Raw genomic sequence first — 18,108 nt, forward strand, 5'->3', positions numbered from 1 at the left:
GTTCATTGGCGGTCGAGTGATTTCCGGTGTTGCATCAGGTGGAGCCACTGCTGTCATTCCTGGTTTCATCAGTGAAATTTCACCTCCAAGTCTTCGCAACAGCCTCGGCGTGGGATTCCAGATCGCTATTACGGTCGGCAACCTTCTGGTCGCCATCACCTTTTTCTTCCTCGATACGAGTAGCGGGTGGCGCTTCATTGCAGGGTTTCCTATCGTACTGGCAGTTCTGTTCCTAGTACTCGCGTCCTTCGTTTTGGTTGAAAGTCCGACGTGGTTGCTCATGATGGGGGAGCAGCAGCACGCAGAGCGAGAGCTCGCGCGTCTTTATGGTGAAGAAAACGTATACCTCGCCAAGACTTGGATCAAGCAAGACTACGCTGCACCTCAACTCGTCTCCAGTAGTGAATGTACCACACCTTCTTGTTGCAGATGGCAAAACTCTAGCCATTTCTCCGAAACCAGCTGGCCCAAGATCTTGTGGAGGCGTCCAGCTCGAAGAAATCAAGCCACGACAAAGCTGCCAGTGTCGTGGGTGAAAGCAGCCAGTTACTAGAAGAAGGTGGGCACCGAAGGTGTCCACATCCAAATCAGAAGTCATGACTGGCGCTGTTGAAGATTCAGGCTGCACAAGTACCTGGCTGGTGATGGCACCAGCATCGAAGGCGGAAATGTATGTTTTCCATGTACAAGTTACTCTTTGAAGCAGGCAGAGAAGCTAGAGAGAAGCTAACCAATTTGAATTCACTTTCAGTTTTACATTCTACTACTCAGATCAACGGGTCTTCTAGCGCAGCAAATTCCTCACCGGTTTCTGAAAGTGCAAAAGGTTCTGAGCCCAAGCCGTAGTCTGCTGATTAGAAGCCCCTCTGTCGATGTCAGTCACGGGACGTCTCGACTTCACGGACTTAGACAGTCCCCAGGCGATGCCACCGATCGCTCGTGCAGAGCGGGCACACCGCCGCAACTTGGGCCGTGTGCACAGTGAGATGCACAGCCAAGAGCTACGAACTCCACCTGGCTCACCCCTGGACAGTACGTCTCGACGGTTCATGCGTACACCGGAGAGCTATCAGGATCTGATGACGCCGGAGCGCGCATCAAGATCAACACCAACTTCGCGAACGTCCCGAATGTCGGACCAAGACATGATTGCAATGCTGACGGCACGACTCGAAGATGCGATGGTGATTGTGAGCACACAGCAACGAATGCTAAGGGAGCACCAAAAAGCTGCCGTGCGACGGGAGTACGATATGAACCCTACTGAAGAGAAGCTTCCTGTCACTACAACCCCTGTGAAGATGAGCACTCGCATAACAACGGAGGTGGCACCCGACGGGTACACCGTAGCTGAGCCACAGCACGAGAATCCAAAGATCTCTTCCACAATACCACAAGAAGAGTCAGATGAGGCAAAGTCAGCAGCAGCTGATATCTCGGTAGCTGGCAAAGAAAGTCCGGAGCCTTCCTCGCTCTCAGTGTCCAAGAAATCATCGATAGAGCAGAAGCCACCCTCTCAATCAATGGAGCAGACCACCGAGAGCCCACCGGTCACAGCGACAGTGACTCACAGCGCTCACAGGCCGCCGAAGCTGAAAGACATACACTGTCGACGCTTTACTGGTGTTGAAAAGTATCCAGGACTCGGAGCCGGGGTCGAGGACTTCCAGTACGGCGTCACTGTGAAAGTTGTTCGCACAGACGGAGGTGGAGAGTTTCAAGGGCGAGAGTTTGTCGCGTTCCTCAAACGACACGGCATAAGGCAGCAACTAACACTTCCAGACAGCTCGGCCTCGAACGGCAAAGTGGAAAGGATGCACCGGACAATCATGAACGCCGGTCGTGCCATGCTGTGGGCGTCAAAGCTTCCCGAGCGTTATTGGGGTGATGCTGCCAGATACGCCTCCTACATCAGAAATCATCTTCCAACCCGAGCAAACGCAGATTTCAAAGCGCCGCTGCATGTACTGTTGGACAAACCACCCAAGGTGGGACATATTTTAAAATTCGGATCGAGCTGTACTGTTCACGTGGCGCACAAGGCAGGAGCTTCACTCAAGAAACGAGCTGAAAAGGGCATCGTAATTGGCGTCAGTGAACAGCAGAAGGGCTATCGGATTCTCATCCCACGGACGAAGAAGATCGTCGTGAGCGCGGATGTCCAGAACGTAGACAAGCTCGATGTGAGTGATAATGAGGCTAGAACAACACTAGCGGAGCTACATGGTGAGTCAGGCGCCGAAGGTAGTACTGACGCCTTTGATTCTACAAAGAAGAACTACGACGAAAATCCAGCCAATCAAGCTGGTGATCAAGGTCCGAGCGGCGCTGACGAACTGGATAATTCAAGTCCCTCTCTCCGTTCTTCAAAAGTCGGGATGGTTCTCCGCTCACAGAACCAGAAGCGCAAGAAGCAAAACTCGATCGACGCTGCAAGCGACAGTGGTGAAGACGAGTACGCTGGCAGTCCCGTCAGCGCAGCAGCCATTCGTCGTGTGTTTGGTACGCGCAAGAAGTCAAGAACCGCAGACTTCTCATTGCCCCATGACTTGATCACGGAAGTTGCCGGTTCAGCCAGCCTGATGCTAACAACCGCAATGACCAAGATGATTACCCTCAGAAATCTAACAGAAGCCATGGCGACGCCTGAGTGGCCTGAATGGAAGGCAGCAATCGAGAAGGAGCTAGCTGACCTTCAAGCGAATGGTACATGGGAAGTTGTGCGAGCTCCAGCAGGAGCAAACATGATATCGTCGAAGTGGGTATTTCGCATTAAGTTCAACAACCGAGGCGAACTCGAGCGCTTTAAAGCTCGATTAGTTGCAAGAGGTTTTACGCAGCGATATGGGATTGATTTTGACCAGACCTATTCTCCAGTACTCAAGATCACCAGTCTTCGTCTACTCGTGGCGCTTGCGGCTCTATGGAAGCGTCGGTTGCGTCAGGGCGATGTCCCGAACGCGTATGTCAAGGCTCCACTAGACCGCCCAATCCTGATGAAGCCACCTAAAGGCACCCCAGTAGCGAACGGCACAGCGTGGCTATTGCTCAAGTCACTGTATGGTCTCAAGCAGAGCGGGTTGCTCTGGAACCGGGAGATGAACGCGTTTCTACTGTCGCTTGGCTTCACTAGAAGCAAGATGGACCCATGTCTCTACTTTCGTCACTACAATAGCAAGCTGACCTTGCTGGGTCTCTATGTGGACGATGTGATTATCGTCAGTGAAGTTGATGCTGATAGTGACTGGGTAATGCGACAACTCGGCATCAAGTTCGACATTAAGGACATGGGCGTGGCTGCTAAATGTCTTGGTATCAGTATTGAGCACACCAACGACGGCATACTGCTTCACCAGCACGACACGATCGAAGAACTCCTCCGCGAAATGGGGATGGCCGAATGCAGGCCTGTCAGCACGCCCATGGACCCATCAATCGCATTCGACGACGATTTGATGATGGAGCAAACCACGATTATGAGACGGGCAATCGGGTCTCTGCTCTGGATTTCAAACTGCACTCGCCCCGATATTACTGCAGCTGTCAACTATTTGGCTCGTTTCGTTGCTCGGCCACGTCAGAGCCATTGGCAAGGCGCTAAACGCGTACTTCGTTATCTACGAGGAACGACAGCGTTTGGACTTAACTACAAGTACGGGCAAGGTGTCGGCTCGAAGGTAGCCGTGACAATCTACAGCGATGCTGACTGGGCCGGCGATAGTACCGATGCCAAATCTGTCTCCGGTGCTGTATTGATGGTGAATAGCTCAGCAATTTCGTGGGCTTCAAAGAAGCAAGCATCGGTCGCGCTGTCGACCATGGAATCTGAGTATGTTGCGGCCGCTATGGCGATGAAGGACGCTGTATGGGTCAAGCAACTACTGGTCGAACTTCGACTATGGACAGCGAAAGAAGCTGTCCTGCTGCAGGTTGACAATCAATCTGCTATCAAATCGATGACGAACGAGATGTCAAGTCCTCGAACAAAGCACATCAACATAAGGTATCATTTCATCAGAGACGTGATTCAACAGGGCGATGTGACGGTAAAATACTGCCCAACTCAACAACAGATCGCCGACATTATGACCAAGCCACTGCAGCGCATTGTGTTCGAGCGTCTACGGGATCAGCTTCACATGGTAAAAGTGGTCGATATGGCGTAGCTTTTGAGGGAGGCTGTTGCAGATGGCAAAACTCTAGCCATTTCTCCGAAACCAGCTGGCCCAAGATCTTGTGGAGGCGTCCAGCTCGAAGAAATCAAGCCACGACAAAGCTGCCAGTGTCGTGGGTGAAAAGCAGCAAGCGACTAGAAGAAGGTGGGCACCGAAGGTGTCCACAGCGAAATCAGAAGTCATGACTGGCGCTGTTGAAGATTCAGGCTGCACAAGTACCTGGCTGGTGATGGCACCAGCATCGAAGGCGGAAATGTATGTTTTCCATGTACAAGTTACTCTTTGAAGCAGGCAGAGAAGCTAGAGAGAAGCTAACCAATTTGAATTCACTTTCAGTTTTACATTCTACTACTCAGATCAACGGGTCTTCTAGCGCAGCAAATTCCTCACCGGTTTCTGAAAGTGCAAAACTTCTACCTGTACCAAGACGAGCAATGTTGCCAAGCTGTTCTCGCCCGATCTCATCCGACAACTACTGACAGCAATCGGTGTGGCTGGAGCTCAGCAACTCACAGGCATCAACGCCGTCTTCTTCTACTCGTCCTCCCTCTTCCAGCAGGCTGGCATATCGGACAACCGCATTGGAATCATTGCGGTCAACTTTGTCAACGTACTGCCGACCATGTTCTGTGGTGTGTTGGCAGCTCGCCTTGGCAATCGCAAACTCATCTTGTATGGATTAACGGGTATGTTTATCAGTGCGGTTGGCATCACTGTGTCCCTAGTTGCTAGCTTGCCGGCGCTTGCCATCGTATTCACTGCCTGCTACGTCACCACATTCGGCTCGAGTCTCGGGTCGCTGGCGTGGGTGGTTATGGCGGATCTCTTTCCGGACGACGTTCGAGCAATGGGCAACTCAATATGTGTGGGTTGTAGCTGGCTGTGCAATCTCGCGGTGGGTCTGGGTTATCCCTACATCGCCGCTGGATTGGTCAACTTCAGCTTCACGCCATTCATGTGCACAGTTCTGCTGTCTTCCCTTTTTGTGTACACGGTTGTACCAGAAACGTCAGCCAAGACGGTGCAGGAGATTCAGGAGGGGTTCACTGCGCGGCGTCTGTCAAAGAATTGACGGGGCTCAGAGGGCGAGGCTTTTGTAGTTGACGTACAAGTTCAGGAAAATATGCGACCGCAAAGTAGATGGAAGCAATGGATCAATAAATAGATTCGCGGTATCGACCTGGGGCTTGCTGGATACCAACAAGTGTACATCAAGATGCTACATGTGTTTGGCGTGATGACCAGCGGCTTCGGTTGAAATGCAGAGTTCCAGATGCGTCGCACAGACCACCATCATCCTTCGTGAACGTGCTGCCACCAACACAACCACCTGGTGAGCTATTTGACTGTACTGTTTGCCATACGACAAATTTACCTTGACATCTTCAATTTCAAAAATTAAATATACTGATAAATGTAAGCCAAAGGTTGAAGTGATATCCAGGATAATCTCAGCTGGTCGACACACCTGGTTGGCAGGCTACACGAAGGCACGTGCTAGTCTGCATATTCAGTGTCAAGCCGTTCCGCTCGAGCTCTTCTATTTCATTTATCAAATCTTCTCTGCGAATGCTGGTGCGATGTCTTAGTACCGCAAGCTACGCTCCGAGTAATCTGCGCGATCTGACCATGTTGTGTTCCATCTCATTCGTATTGATGTGTCAAGTCTCTTTTGTCATGAAGTCTCAATGCACGTGTCGTTTATTCTGTTTTACAACCGAGCGTAAAATACGCCCATTTTATCATTGCTTGTTGCGTGCTATCCTACGCGATTAAGACATCCACGACAGGTGTGGCGAGGATTCATTCGCCACTCGTTTTGCATTCTCGTGTTTTCGTGCTTATAGCGTCCTGCGCAACACCCACGACCCCGCCCAGTTGTTATTCAAAGTTTTGACCTTGGTAACACTGTTGCAGGTTCCGAAACCCAATTCGAGCCGCTGCCCACTGAACTTAATCTTTACCTGGAAAACGCGTGATTCATCTAATGCTTGATACTTAAAAACGACCTAGCTGGTGGATTTTAGGGCTCTGTCGTTTGCGACTGCAGTTGTATCCTCTAGCTTGGTACGTTTCACATCCCGCTTGTCCTCGCCTTCATGCTGTCGGATCTCTGCCACAACCTTCCTGCTCTCACCTGTTGCAGGATTTTGCTCCACCTGCGCTTTTGCCACAAACTTCGAAATAGTCGCTGAAGTCTGTCGACGCAGCACATTCTTGTGCTTTCGACCTTTGTAGTGCAGTTTTACGTCCTGCTCGCTCAACAATTGAATCTTACAGGTCTCGCAGAAAAGCTCTGACTTGCCAGTGATATTGTTTCGAGCTTTCGGGGCCTCTCGTTCAGTATTCTCGGCGTAGCGATCATGTGCGCCTGGTAAAGTTGTCAGTGTCTCGGAGGTCGGATCCTCCGTATTCTTGCTCTTTTCCAACGCCGTCGCCTTCGCCCGGAACTGATCCTGATACTGGTTATAGTAGTTCTGAAGATCCCAGAGCGAGTACATTTGTAAGCCGTTGCGTGTTGCAGCCAGGTCCGGAACGGTAACAACGTGAGCATCCTTTGCATACCCGTACTTGTTACCGCTTGCGTACGCGTCCTCCAATGAGCTCGGAATCATACGCATCACGTTGTACTTGGTGTTCTGGAACACATTATCCACCTCCGCAGCAGCCTTCAGGTACTCGCGCACCACTTGATCAATTGGTAAGCGACCTTCTTTCCGGAAAATCGACGGGTTCGCTAGTGCGCCGCGAGCGATGAGGAAAGAAGACGCACCGGAAAGTTTGCGAAGTTTATTGATGTCTTCGTGCATGAACACATCGCCGTTAGCAAGTACAGGAACAGACAGCGCCGACACAACAGGCGCCAATCGGTCCCAGCTGGCCTTGTCGTGAGGACGCTCGTGGGTCTGCCGCATGTGCACACCGACTGCGCAGGCTCCAGCGTCTTCGAGACGTCTAGCCAAATCGACCTGGGAAGGGATAGTAGTTAGTATGTGACGCTCGTCAGATAAAATTCAGTAAATCGTACCGTGTCTTGGATTTCTGGCAGCAGTCGAATCTTGCAGGACACCGGGATGTTCAGGTTCCGACGCAGTGTTTTCATAATCTTCATAAACAAATATAGTTGAACGCTCGTTAGAAATGCAAGAAAAAAATATCTGAGTGAGTAATTGCTTACATCGCAAGCCACTTCGGGCTTCCGCAGTAGCGCTGCTCCCATACCTCCTTGGACGGAGAAGTGTTTAGGACAGCCCATGTTAATATCCACAGCAGCCACGTCGCGGGCTCTGTAATACACATGAAACAGCAATTAGACACTTCCAAAATATGAGAGATCAAGGCCAAAACTCACACTGCCTCCGCTGCCTTGAGTGCAAGCACTGCGTCGGCGGTTCCGATCTGGAAAACCACCTTTCCAGCCTCTTCCGAGCATGTGCGGAACACGACGGAGTCGCCATTGCGACTCACGAAGTCCACTGCATTGACGACATCTGAAGAATTGATACAAGTGAGCGAAAAGTTAATGATAAGTTGCCAGCTTATTTAAATAGCTAGTCGCACCGTTAGGCACACGAACTGCCGAGATGATGCGCTTGTCAATGATCTCCTCGCCGTACACGAGATCGGCTCCATAGCGCAGCGACAGTAAGCGCAACGGCAATGTGCCCTGAATAACATGTGGTTAAAAGTGGACTGGACATTGTGAGTAGCAAAATGGAGAGGATCCTACCGAGCGGACCATGGGCGACAGGCACACCTTGTTCGCGTACAGCTCCGACATGCTGGCGATTTGAGTGGAAGGAAATGTAAAACACGTAACAGAGTGTTTTTTTGTGTGGCCAAATTTGGAAGCTTTTCATTGGCTGAAACTTGAATTGACTTTGTCTTTCATCCAATAAGGAGGTCGCAATAGTTGACAATTTCATATTCGTTGGAAATTGTTGGTTGTTGAAGCCATCACCTTGAAGTGAAGCAAGGTAACAACGTCCGTTGTGTTAATGTATTAATAGGGAACGCTCACTCCGTTGGTAAATATAAATGGAGCTGCATCAGTTTTTGGCTTGCTGCTGTCTCGAAGAGGCTCGCGTGAGCAGCGTCAGCGTCAAGCTTCCAGTGGGTCTTACAAAGGTTTGACGCGGCAGGCAACCATGCGAAAGTACCGGTTAGTGGCCAAGAAAGGGGAAGGCACATTTTCCGAGGTGCTTAAGGCCCAGAACGTCAAAGATAACAAGTTCCATGCCATCAAATGCATGAAGAACCACTTCGAGAGCATCGACCAAGTGAATAATCTACGTGAGATCCAGGCACTACGGAGGCTGTCGCCTCACCAGCATATCGTCAAACTGGAAGAAGTACTGTACGACCAGCCATCGGGTCGGCTAGCACTGGTCTTCGAGCTGATGGATGCCAACCTGTACGAAATGATTCGCGGCAGACGACACTATCTCAAGCCCGACCTAGTACAATCGCTCATGTACCAACTCGTTAAGTCGCTCGATCACATGCATAACAAAGGCATTTTCCACCGCGATATTAAGCCCGAGAATATCTTGGTAGAAGATAGTACCAAGCTCAAACTGGCCGATTTTGGGTCCTGTCGAGGCATTTACTCCAAGCAACCATACACGGAATACATCTCCACGCGGTGGTACCGCGCACCCGAGTGCTTGCTCACTGATGGCTACTACGGGCCGGAAATGGACATTTGGGGTGTCGGTTGTGTTTTCTTCGAGATCACATCGCTCTACCCGCTCTTCCCTGGCTCCAACGAACTCGACCAAATCCACCGTATACACAAAGTTCTGGGCACTCCATCGTCGGAAGTGCTCGAGATCTTTAGGCGTAAGGGAGCTGCTCATGTTGATTTTAACTTCCCCAGAGAGGAAGGAGCCAATATTGCTAAGCTCATCCCGCACGCATCTCCTGCGGCTATCGATCTTATGAACAAAATGCTGGCATACGACCCGAGTAAGCGCATGAACGCACGAGAAGCGTTGCGGCATGAGTATTTTCGGGAAATCCGCGATCTCGAAGAGGCTACTTTACGGGCGCAGCAGCAACAAGCTCAACACGTTATTCAACCACAACAACATCCTTCGGTTGGACTCTCTATGGCCTCCAAGCAACGCAAAAGCAACGACAATTCAGATGATAAGACACCATTGCCGTCAATCCAGAATGGGTAAGTTATAGTTTGCTTGCATGCCTGCTGAGGATACACCGAGCTAACTTTGCTGTTGTTTTTGTGAAGATCACATGGACCACAGGCTCTGACCGACACAAAAGACTATGCACACGATGCAAGCGAAGACGAATTACCGCCGATCAACAACGTCGCGGGTGGAAGAGGAATGGGTGGCGTCACTCATGTCAAAACCCGCAAATATTCCTTTAGCAGTAGGAACGTCAACAACAACAAAACCAGCGAAAGCAGTTTTGGAGGAGGGTCAATTTATTCTGGAGGCATATCCAAAGCGTCGAAAGGGGGACACACGAATGGAGGCAGCACGAACCGATCCACATACCACCAGGAAATTAAGACCCGCAAGAACGTGGCCAATGTGGCGCTGAAGAAGGGATTTTCGTCCGCGCGAAACAAAAAAATCGTAGGCGCTTCTGCTGCTTATGCAGACGCCTCCGCTGTGTACGCTGAAGTCTCAGGTAGGGGCTATCATCCAATGCAACATCAACGTTGATATTTTTTGTCGTCCCGTGCGTACTGAACGAACAGCGGTGCACTGTCGTGACTGCAGGGCCCAAGTCGCGACACAAGTAGCGCTAACTAAATTGTGCAATAAAACAACAATTATTTGGAAACCAGAAGCTGTCTTAACCGGTATTCTGGGTGGTTTACGTCATCGAGCCAGCGGTAAATACCGCTGGCTCGATGACAAGAAAAGACAAGAAGACAAGCGAAGTTTTTAGCAGGATGAACATGTTCGGGGCGCGTACGTCGCCGCAGTGGAACATGGCGACGATGATGAAGACCAGTGGCATCACGGAGGACGTGCAGCAGCATCTGGTCCGTGTGTACGCGACGCTGGCGGCCTGTGTGCTCTCTGCGATGCTCAGCGCGGCCGTCACTCTGGCAATTGGACCCGAGCGCTTTGCGCTCATGGGCTCGTCGCTGGTGTCGACGCTGGGCTCGATCTGGCTATACATGGAGCCCGTGCAGAATTACAAGAGACGTTTCGGTATCCTCATGATGATATCGGCAGCCATGGGTCTTACTGTGTCAACGCTCGTCGCTGTGGCTATCCAAGTGGACCCCAGCATTCTCGTCTCGGCCCTGTAAGGCTGTCGTAAATGAGTGCGGTGTAGAAGTTAGAGGCTAATTGGGTGTGGCTGTGTGATTGCAGGCTGTTGACGACGCTGGTGTTCATGTGCTTCACGGGGAGTGCGCTAATCGGTGGGTGGAATTGCTGGAGCTGATGGCGATTTGAAGACTTACTTGTTTGGTGTTGATGCTGCAGCTACTCGCCGCTCTTACTTATACCTGGGAGGCATCCTAAGCTCGGCACTGTCGGTGCTGTTCCTCACGAGCGTATTCAGCATCTTCAAGTACTCAACGTTCCTGTTTAACTTGAACCTGGTACGACCCCGCAGATGCAGTTGGGAAAAGGATTTGGAACTACTGTAACTGGTGTGCTAATTTGTTGATGGTATTTGCTGTTAATTGTTGCTACAGTACGGCGGGCTCTTCATGTTCTGCGGCTACGTGGTGTTCGACACGCAGATGATCATCGAGCAGGCCAGCATGGGCGACAAGGACGTGCTCAAGCATACGCTCTCCCTTTTCATGGGTACGTTTTTTTCTGAACAGGGTTTTGATCGGTATGAAGGTGCTCATATTTACTTTGGGTTGCAGACCTAATGTCCATTTTCGTGCGCATCCTTGTCGCGCTACTGAAGAAGAACAACGGTGGCAGCAAGCCCCGCAGCAACCACCGCGACTAAGAGCGATCAAGTTGATCACAACTTGGAACGATGGAATGCATTTTAAGTTTTTTTGATATACTGCGAGGTAATACACGTAACTTACATGATATTAATATCAAACTTCATCGTAACAATGCTCGCAGAATGAATGTTACACTTTGAAGACACGTCATCAGAACATTCTGGAGTAAGAAATGTGTACCACATCACTTTACGGGTATCTTCCGAAGGGGGGAATTTCTTCCCATTTCCAAATAGTCACAAGCGCGAGCCTCAAGGTGGGTCAATTTCCTTTGCAACTACGAAGCTGCAGTATGATACATCTGCTCCCAAGCGTGCCTGTCGTCTTCTACGCTTCATTTCCTGCCCAATGATCCCGTTTCGAGCGTATGGAGATCTCCGGAAGCGGAGGAAGACAGGAAGATCTTAATGAATTTATAACTAACGTATTCGCTCTATTCCTCCAGAGCTGCGTTTGATTTGGATCAATACCCAAGCGACCAACAAAAAGAGCTCCGAACATGGGTGACAAGTACGTCACATCGCTCGACATCTAAATGTAGCCATGTTTCTTACTCTATACATGCAGGAAGGAAGAGTTCAAGGCAGGTATTATGGACCGCAAGCGGTCGCCGAACCGTCTGGTGGTTGACGAGGCCACAAACGATGACAACTCGGTCATTGCTTTGAGCATGGCGAAGATGGAGGAGCTACAGCTCTTTCGCGGCGACACGGTGCTTATTAAGGGCAAAAAGGGACACGACACTGTCTGTGTGGTGTTGCAGGACGAGACAGTTGACGACAACAATGTCCGTATGAACAAGGTGGTGCGTAAGAACCTGCGCGTGCGTCTGGGCGACGTCGTGGGCATCCACACGTGCGGCGACGTGCCCTACGGCAAGCGCATCCACGTTCTACCAATTGACGACACGATCGAGGGTGTGTCAGGCAACTTGTTCGACGTGTACCTTAAGCCCTACTTCGTAGAGGCCTACCGTCCCGTCAAGAAGGGTGATCTCTTCCTTGTGCGTCAAGCGATGCACCCTGTGGAGTTTAAGGTCGTGGAGACGGAGCCTGCTCCGTACTGTATCGTCGCTCCGGACACAATTATCCACTGTGAGGGCGAACCAGTGCGTCGTGAGGACGAAGAGAAGATGGACGAGGTCGGATACGATGATATCGGCGGCTGTCGGCGTCAGATGGCTCAGATTCGAGAGATGATTGAGCTGCCTCTGCGTCACCCGACGTTGTTTAAAACACTGGGTGTCAAGCCTCCGCGTGGTGTGCTGCTGTACGGTCCTCCGGGCTCTGGTAAGACGTTGATCGCTCGTGCTGTAGCCAACGAGACTGGCGCGTTCTTTTTTCTGATCAATGGCCCCGAGATCATGTCCAAGATGGCTGGAGAGTCTGAAAGTAACCTGCGTAAAGCCTTTGAAGAAGCCGAGAAGAACGCCCCGGCTATTATCTTCATCGATGAGATCGACTCGATCGCCCCGAAGCGTGAGAAAACCAATGGAGAAGTGGAACGTCGTATTGTGTCGCAGTTGCTGACGCTTATGGACGGACTGAAGCAACGCGCCAGTGTCGTGGTGATCGGCGCAACGAACCGTCCCAACAGTATGGACCCTGCTTTGCGTCGCTTTGGACGCTTCGACCGTGAGATTGATATTGGCGTCCCGGATGAGAACGGACGTCTCGAGATCTTCCGTATCCACACGCGTAACATGAAGCTGGACGACGATGTGGACCCGGAGATGATTGCTCGTGATACGCAGGGCTTTGTGGGAGCCGATATGGCGGCGCTGTGCACGGAGGCGGCCCTGCAGTGTATCCGCGAGAAGATGGATGTGATCGATATTGAGGACGAGACTATTGACGCCGAGATCCTGGATGCTATGGCTGTCACTCAGGCCCACTTCAAGTACGCGCTGGGTGTGTCCAACCCGTCGTCTCTACGTGAGACGACGGTGGAGGTGCCGACAGTCACGTGGAAGGACATCGGTGGACTGGAGAGTGTCAAGCGCGAGCTGCTGGAGCTGGTACAGTACCCCGTGGAACACCCGGAGAAGTTTGAGAAGTACGGACTCAGTCCGTCCAAGGGTGTTCTCTTTTATGGTCCGCCTGGTTGCGGTAAAACGCTGCTGGCTAAGGCTGTGGCTAACGAATGCCAAGCCAACTTCATCTCCATTAAGGGTCCGGAGCTATTGACCATGTGGTTCGGTGAGTCCGAAGCTAACGTCCGTGAGGTGTTCGACAAGGCTCGTGGTGCTGCTCCCTGTGTGCTGTTCTTTGATGAGCTAGACTCGATCGCGCAGCAGCGTGGCAGCAGCTCGGGTGATGCTGGAGGCGCTGGCGACCGTGTGATGAACCAGCTTCTAACAGAGATGGACGGTATGGGTGCTAAGAAGAACGTGTTCATTATCGGAGCCACGAACCGCCCCGACATTATCGACCCCGCTCTCATGCGTCCTGGCCGTCTGGATCAGCTTATTTTCATCCCCATGCCGGACTTTGAGTCGCGTCTAAGCATTCTGCGCTCGGTGTTGCGTAAAAGTCCCGTGTCCAAGGAGGTAGACCTGAACTTCTTGGCTCAGCAGACGGACAAGTTCTCGGGCGCTGATCTGACGGAGATCTGCCAGCGTGCTGCCAAGCTGGCGATCCGTGAGAGTATTGCCCGTGACATGGAGCGCGACCGCCTCCGTGCCGAGGCTGGGGACGAGATGGAAGATATCGAGGAGGAGGACCCGGTGCCTGAGATTACGCCGCGCCACTTCGAGGAGGCCGTGCGCAACGCGCGCCGCTCGGTCAGTGACCGCGACTTGGCTCAATACTCGACCTTCGCACAGACGCTACAGCAAGCACGTTCGCATGTGACTGCGGGTGGAACTTCGTTAGCCAACTTTTCGTTCCCTGGCCGTAACGTCAATGCTGGTGTTGCCGGTGGTGCTGCCGACGCTGCTGCCGAAGAGGACGAGGAGGATCTCTACAGCTAAGCGATATGTATCTGGCAACGTGTACTAGCAGCAAGAACCGAGGGAGAGTCGATTATCAGGGTGAAGAGGTTCTAGAGCGAGTGCGAGCAGGAAATGACTTCTAATACACTATTGCCATGCTTGTTGAATCAACAATACAGGTAATGCTGACGCTTTTTTTTACTGTAGTACTCGGTGGTAGCTACTGTACAACGTATTACTACTAACTATCCACTATTGTAGTACTAAAGTAGTACGATGCACAGTACCTAATTGCACTTGTATTACGAAGTACAACATGTAGCTTGATACAGTACTGTTGGATTCTACTACACGTAGACAACACTACATTGTAGTATCCGTTTTACTGTTTTTTTATGGGAGCTCGAAAAACTAGTAGTACTAATGTATTACTTTGATTTAAAAACGACTAATATTATTACAAGAGCAGCAACGGCAACTACTACTACTAATATCATCTGCTGCTATTACTACTTCGAAGTCAATGGCTTTCACTCGGGTCCGAAGAGTTTCAGCGAATAGCCATGTTGATGAGATTTTCCCGGAGTACCGAGCCCTCGCCGAAGCGGCTGAAGCTCACTGATATGAAAGAGATGTTGCTCTCGAACACCTTGGTGACATGGAGCTGCAGAACGTTGTATGGCAATTCCTTCAGCTCGGTGAGTCTTGTCCCGAAAGAAGACGAGAGAAAAGAAGAGTGCCATCAAATCGTTTGGGAAGAAGGAGCCCCTGTGATCCCAGTCGTGCTGCTCAATGAAGTGTTTGCACGTTTTGATGCCAACTGCAAATCGATTGAGCTGACTTCCTCAGACATACCATTCGTGTTGGAACTGTGCAGCAAGCTGTCGACTCCATTCTACAGCGAAGACGAATTTGCGTCAAAAGCTCTTTCGTTACTGAGCAAGTATCTGTTCCCTGACGTCCCGATCCGATCGAGTTTAGTATCGGATGGATGTTCGTGCTACAAGTCCAGGTTACTGATAAATGTGAAGTTTCAGAAAGGAAAAGGCGAAAATCTCCCGACGATGCACAACATTGGTTGCTACATCCACGCTCTTCCAGACCCGGTCGACTGTCAAGTGCCTTCGTTCCTTTTGGACTTCTCGGGAACACTGCTGAGTGTATCCGGCGTCGTTAATGTCGGGGCAGATAAGCTGGTGTGCGATCCGCTGTCGGCAGGTTTTCCTTTGTTTCTATTCGAAAACGATGATCTGCTATTAGGTCTTGCGCGGATGTGTGCTTCACTGAAGGTTGCCTTTAAAGAGCTTAGCGCACTAATCAGCAGCAACTCGGAAACACTGAAGCCACCGATGGATCAGCTTCAGTTTCCGTACAGGAGATCCTACATGAACGCTGGCGTTATTACTAAGTTCACCTATAAGAAGCGTATTCTCAACTTAACATTCGAGGCTGAGACGGAATCTGGTATCGCGATTATCGTTAAGTTTTCTCGAACTTATGGAAAGGAGGTGCATATCCATTGCGCGAACGCTGGTGTAGCTCCGGCACTTTTACATTGCGAAGTCTTGGTAAATGGTTGGAGATTTATCGTGATGGAGAAGCTTAACAGCGTGCCTTTGATGGATATCCTTCAAGAAAAGGGCATAGCAAGGAAGGTGTTGGAGCCGAAAATACGCCGAATTGGCGAGGTTCTCCAGCAAAAGAATTTTGTGCATGGCGATTTACGTCTGTCAAATTTGTTGTGGGAGGAAGAACAAAGCGAGTTGAAGATAATCGATTTCGACTGGGCCGGCAAATATGGGGAGACTGTGTACCCACCATTTCTAAACACCGGGGGTCTCTGGTCGGACGGCGTTGGCCCCGGCAACGCTATTCAACCTGCTCATGACGAGTACTGGATCGAATTGTTACTGGAGCTGGAGGAGGTTTTCGAGTAGTATGTAATTTGCTGTCAGTGTCAAGCTTACTAAGGACCTTTGTTTTCAGGCCGATGCTATTATAGCTTTTTTCACTCGGTAATGATTTTTGTAGCTTTTTAAAAATGCTTTTTAAAGCTTAAAAATAATTTGACAGTAAACTTAATGTTTTCCAAGCCTAGAAGGAGAGGAGACGGAGACGGATCTCCTTCAAAAATAGGGAGATGAAAAACCTCGAGAGATCATCTCTCAAGGTTTTAAATCTCCTCTCTCTCGCATTTAAGCCGAGAGAGACGAACTTAATCGGAGCGAAAAACTCCCTGATCTCCTTGATATCTACTTTCTGCCTCTGGGTTGGATGATTTCTGCATTTATTTCATTGGTTAAAATGCGATCAATGCCTCCTAAGTTTTAGATGACTGCACATAACGTTTTACTGAGGAGACGTCGCTGGCATTCCTCTCTCGTAATGGCGTCCCCGAACAGTGAAGACCTCGTGGTGTATGACGAAGAATCACGCGCGAACGTATCCAACCACAGGCTACAAATGGCGATTGCACACGTATCAGCGCAAGCACAAGATATCGCTGAGTGTCAGCTACAGCTTCACACTAGCCAGCAGCTTCAAGCTCAGCAGCAGCAGTACACCGAGTCCCGTGTTCAACAAGCACGCGATGAAGCCGAACAAAGAACCCTGGCGCTGGCTGAAAAATATTCGCTCAACTCAAATAGACCCGACTGCTATCGAGCAGCACGTAAACACACAGCTACAGTCCGCAATTGCTGCAGCTAACGACGTCGCTCAGGCCCAAGCACGAGCTACCGTCGAAGCTCATGCTGTACACCAAGCACATGTAGCTGACGTCCGTATGACGGAGACAATCCAGCGTCTTCAAGAACAGCTTTACGCCAGCATGGAGCAGTGCGTACAGGACGTTCTAAAAGCTCATGTAGAACAAGTGAGTGCAGAAATCCGACTCACAGTGGCAGCACAATGTCGGGAAATCCTAAAAGGTGTTGAAGAACAGATTAACGCTATTAAGAAGGATACTACAACAGTGATGGAGCAGACAAAAACTGCTGCGGAAAAGAAAGCCAAGTCGATTGTTCGACGACACTACGCAGAGGAAAACGCAGCTCACGAGAAAATAGAAGCGAAACTATTGCAATCATTCGAAGATTACAAGCAAACGACTGTAGCTACTGCTCTATTGCGTGTAGATGAACTTCTTCGAGCATTCGTTTCCCAGCAAACTGTTAAGGTGATCGACGTCAAAAGTCAAGTTGTTGCGCAGCATGGAAGTAGCGCGGTACGAGATAAGCGATCAGGTGGCGAAGACAACGCAATAGATCGTGCCACGTCCTCGATGCCCCCAGCAATAGTTGTAGCTTCTATGTCGCTTGATGAAGAGAAGGAGATGCACATCAGCAACGTTCATATGGGCAAACTAAATGGAAGTAATCGGGCTAAGCTGTCCGAAGATGCGCAGGAACTACACAAACTAATGCGGTATCCTAAGCCGACTTGCGAACAAGACATCAAATTAAGTATCGATCTGCAATCTGTTCGCCGATCCGAGCAACAAAAGGTTGTTGCGCGTGCGTTGGCGAGGTCTCGGGGTCTAAAAACCAATACTACGAAGCCCAGTTCACTACCAAAAACAAGCTCACGAAGACTTCCACTCCAGACGATAGCCCGTAGAGCGAACCAAGAGCATCGCCTCTCTGAAGAGAGAAAAACAATGAAAAAATTGAGAGCAGAGGAGTCATTGCAACTTGTAGAATTCTTGTTTGATTATGCGAGTCACTAAGCTCAGACAGACGAGGAAATTAGGACAAGAAGATATACTAATGGGTAATAATGACATGGCTAAATCTTATATGTAATATTCAGTTGTCTACGTCGCCGTGTCTTCAATATCTTCCTCACTGTCACTTGAAAAGTACCCGCTCAGCAACTCACAACCCTCTGCGTCGTCTTCCTCCATTCCCACCTTGACATTCGACGGAATAAACTTGTCGATGTCACGTACGTGAATCTTTGGACACTGCGTCACATCCACGAACTGCCTGTTGCAGTTTAGAAATGCCGACATATCCACATTATGAGGTGCTATGGAGCCT

General features: G+C 50.3%; 5 protein-coding genes and 1 pseudogene across 5 annotated transcripts; 5 read left to right on the forward strand and 1 right to left on the reverse strand.

Moving 5' to 3' along the window:
- Positions 1–6,184: 6,184 nt before the first annotated feature.
- On the reverse strand, positions 6,185–7,956 carry PITG_19868 (tRNA-dihydrouridine synthase, putative; the record flags this gene model as incomplete). Its single annotated transcript, XM_002896083.1, has 6 exons — positions 6,185–7,144; positions 7,204–7,281; positions 7,354–7,462; positions 7,528–7,666; positions 7,737–7,842; positions 7,906–7,956. The coding sequence occupies 6 exons, from the start codon at positions 7,954–7,956 to the stop codon at positions 6,185–6,187; spliced, it is 1,443 nt and encodes a 480-aa protein (XP_002896129.1).
- A 367-nt stretch (positions 7,957–8,323) lies between these two features.
- PITG_19869 (serine/threonine protein kinase) lies at positions 8,324–9,871 on the forward strand (the record flags this gene model as incomplete). The annotated part of the gene is made up of 2 exons (XM_002896084.1): positions 8,324–9,357; positions 9,427–9,871. The coding sequence occupies 2 exons, from the start codon at positions 8,324–8,326 to the stop codon at positions 9,869–9,871; spliced, it is 1,479 nt and encodes a 492-aa protein (XP_002896130.1).
- A 210-nt stretch (positions 9,872–10,081) lies between these two features.
- On the forward strand, positions 10,082–11,210 carry PITG_19870 (bax inhibitor-like protein; the record flags this gene model as incomplete). Its single annotated transcript, XM_002896085.1, has 5 exons — positions 10,082–10,466; positions 10,535–10,584; positions 10,649–10,767; positions 10,864–10,978; positions 11,044–11,210. The coding sequence occupies 5 exons, from the start codon at positions 10,105–10,107 to the stop codon at positions 11,130–11,132; spliced, it is 735 nt and encodes a 244-aa protein (XP_002896131.1).
- Positions 11,211–11,373: 163 nt separating this feature from the next.
- PITG_19871 (cell division control protein 48) lies at positions 11,374–14,239 on the forward strand (the record flags this gene model as incomplete). The annotated part of the gene is made up of 3 exons (XM_002896086.1): positions 11,374–11,392; positions 11,582–11,646; positions 11,704–14,239. 2 exons carry the CDS (start codon positions 11,636–11,638, stop codon positions 14,105–14,107), a joined length of 2,415 nt encoding a protein of 804 aa, XP_002896132.1.
- A 425-nt stretch (positions 14,240–14,664) lies between these two features.
- PITG_19872 lies at positions 14,665–15,969 on the forward strand (annotated as a pseudogene; the record flags this gene model as incomplete).
- Positions 15,970–16,487: 518 nt separating this feature from the next.
- PITG_19873 (uncharacterized protein) lies at positions 16,488–17,490 on the forward strand (the record flags this gene model as incomplete). Its single annotated transcript, XM_002896087.1, has 2 exons — positions 16,488–17,294; positions 17,467–17,490. 2 exons carry the CDS (start codon positions 16,488–16,490, stop codon positions 17,488–17,490), a joined length of 831 nt encoding a protein of 276 aa, XP_002896133.1.
- Between the last annotated feature and the right edge of the window lie 618 nt (positions 17,491–18,108).

The sequence above is a fragment of the Phytophthora infestans genome, genomic scaffold, assembly GCF_000142945.1.
Source record: "Phytophthora infestans T30-4 supercont1.105 genomic scaffold, whole genome shotgun sequence".
NCBI lineage: Eukaryota > Oomycota > Peronosporomycetes > Peronosporales > Peronosporaceae > Phytophthora > Phytophthora infestans.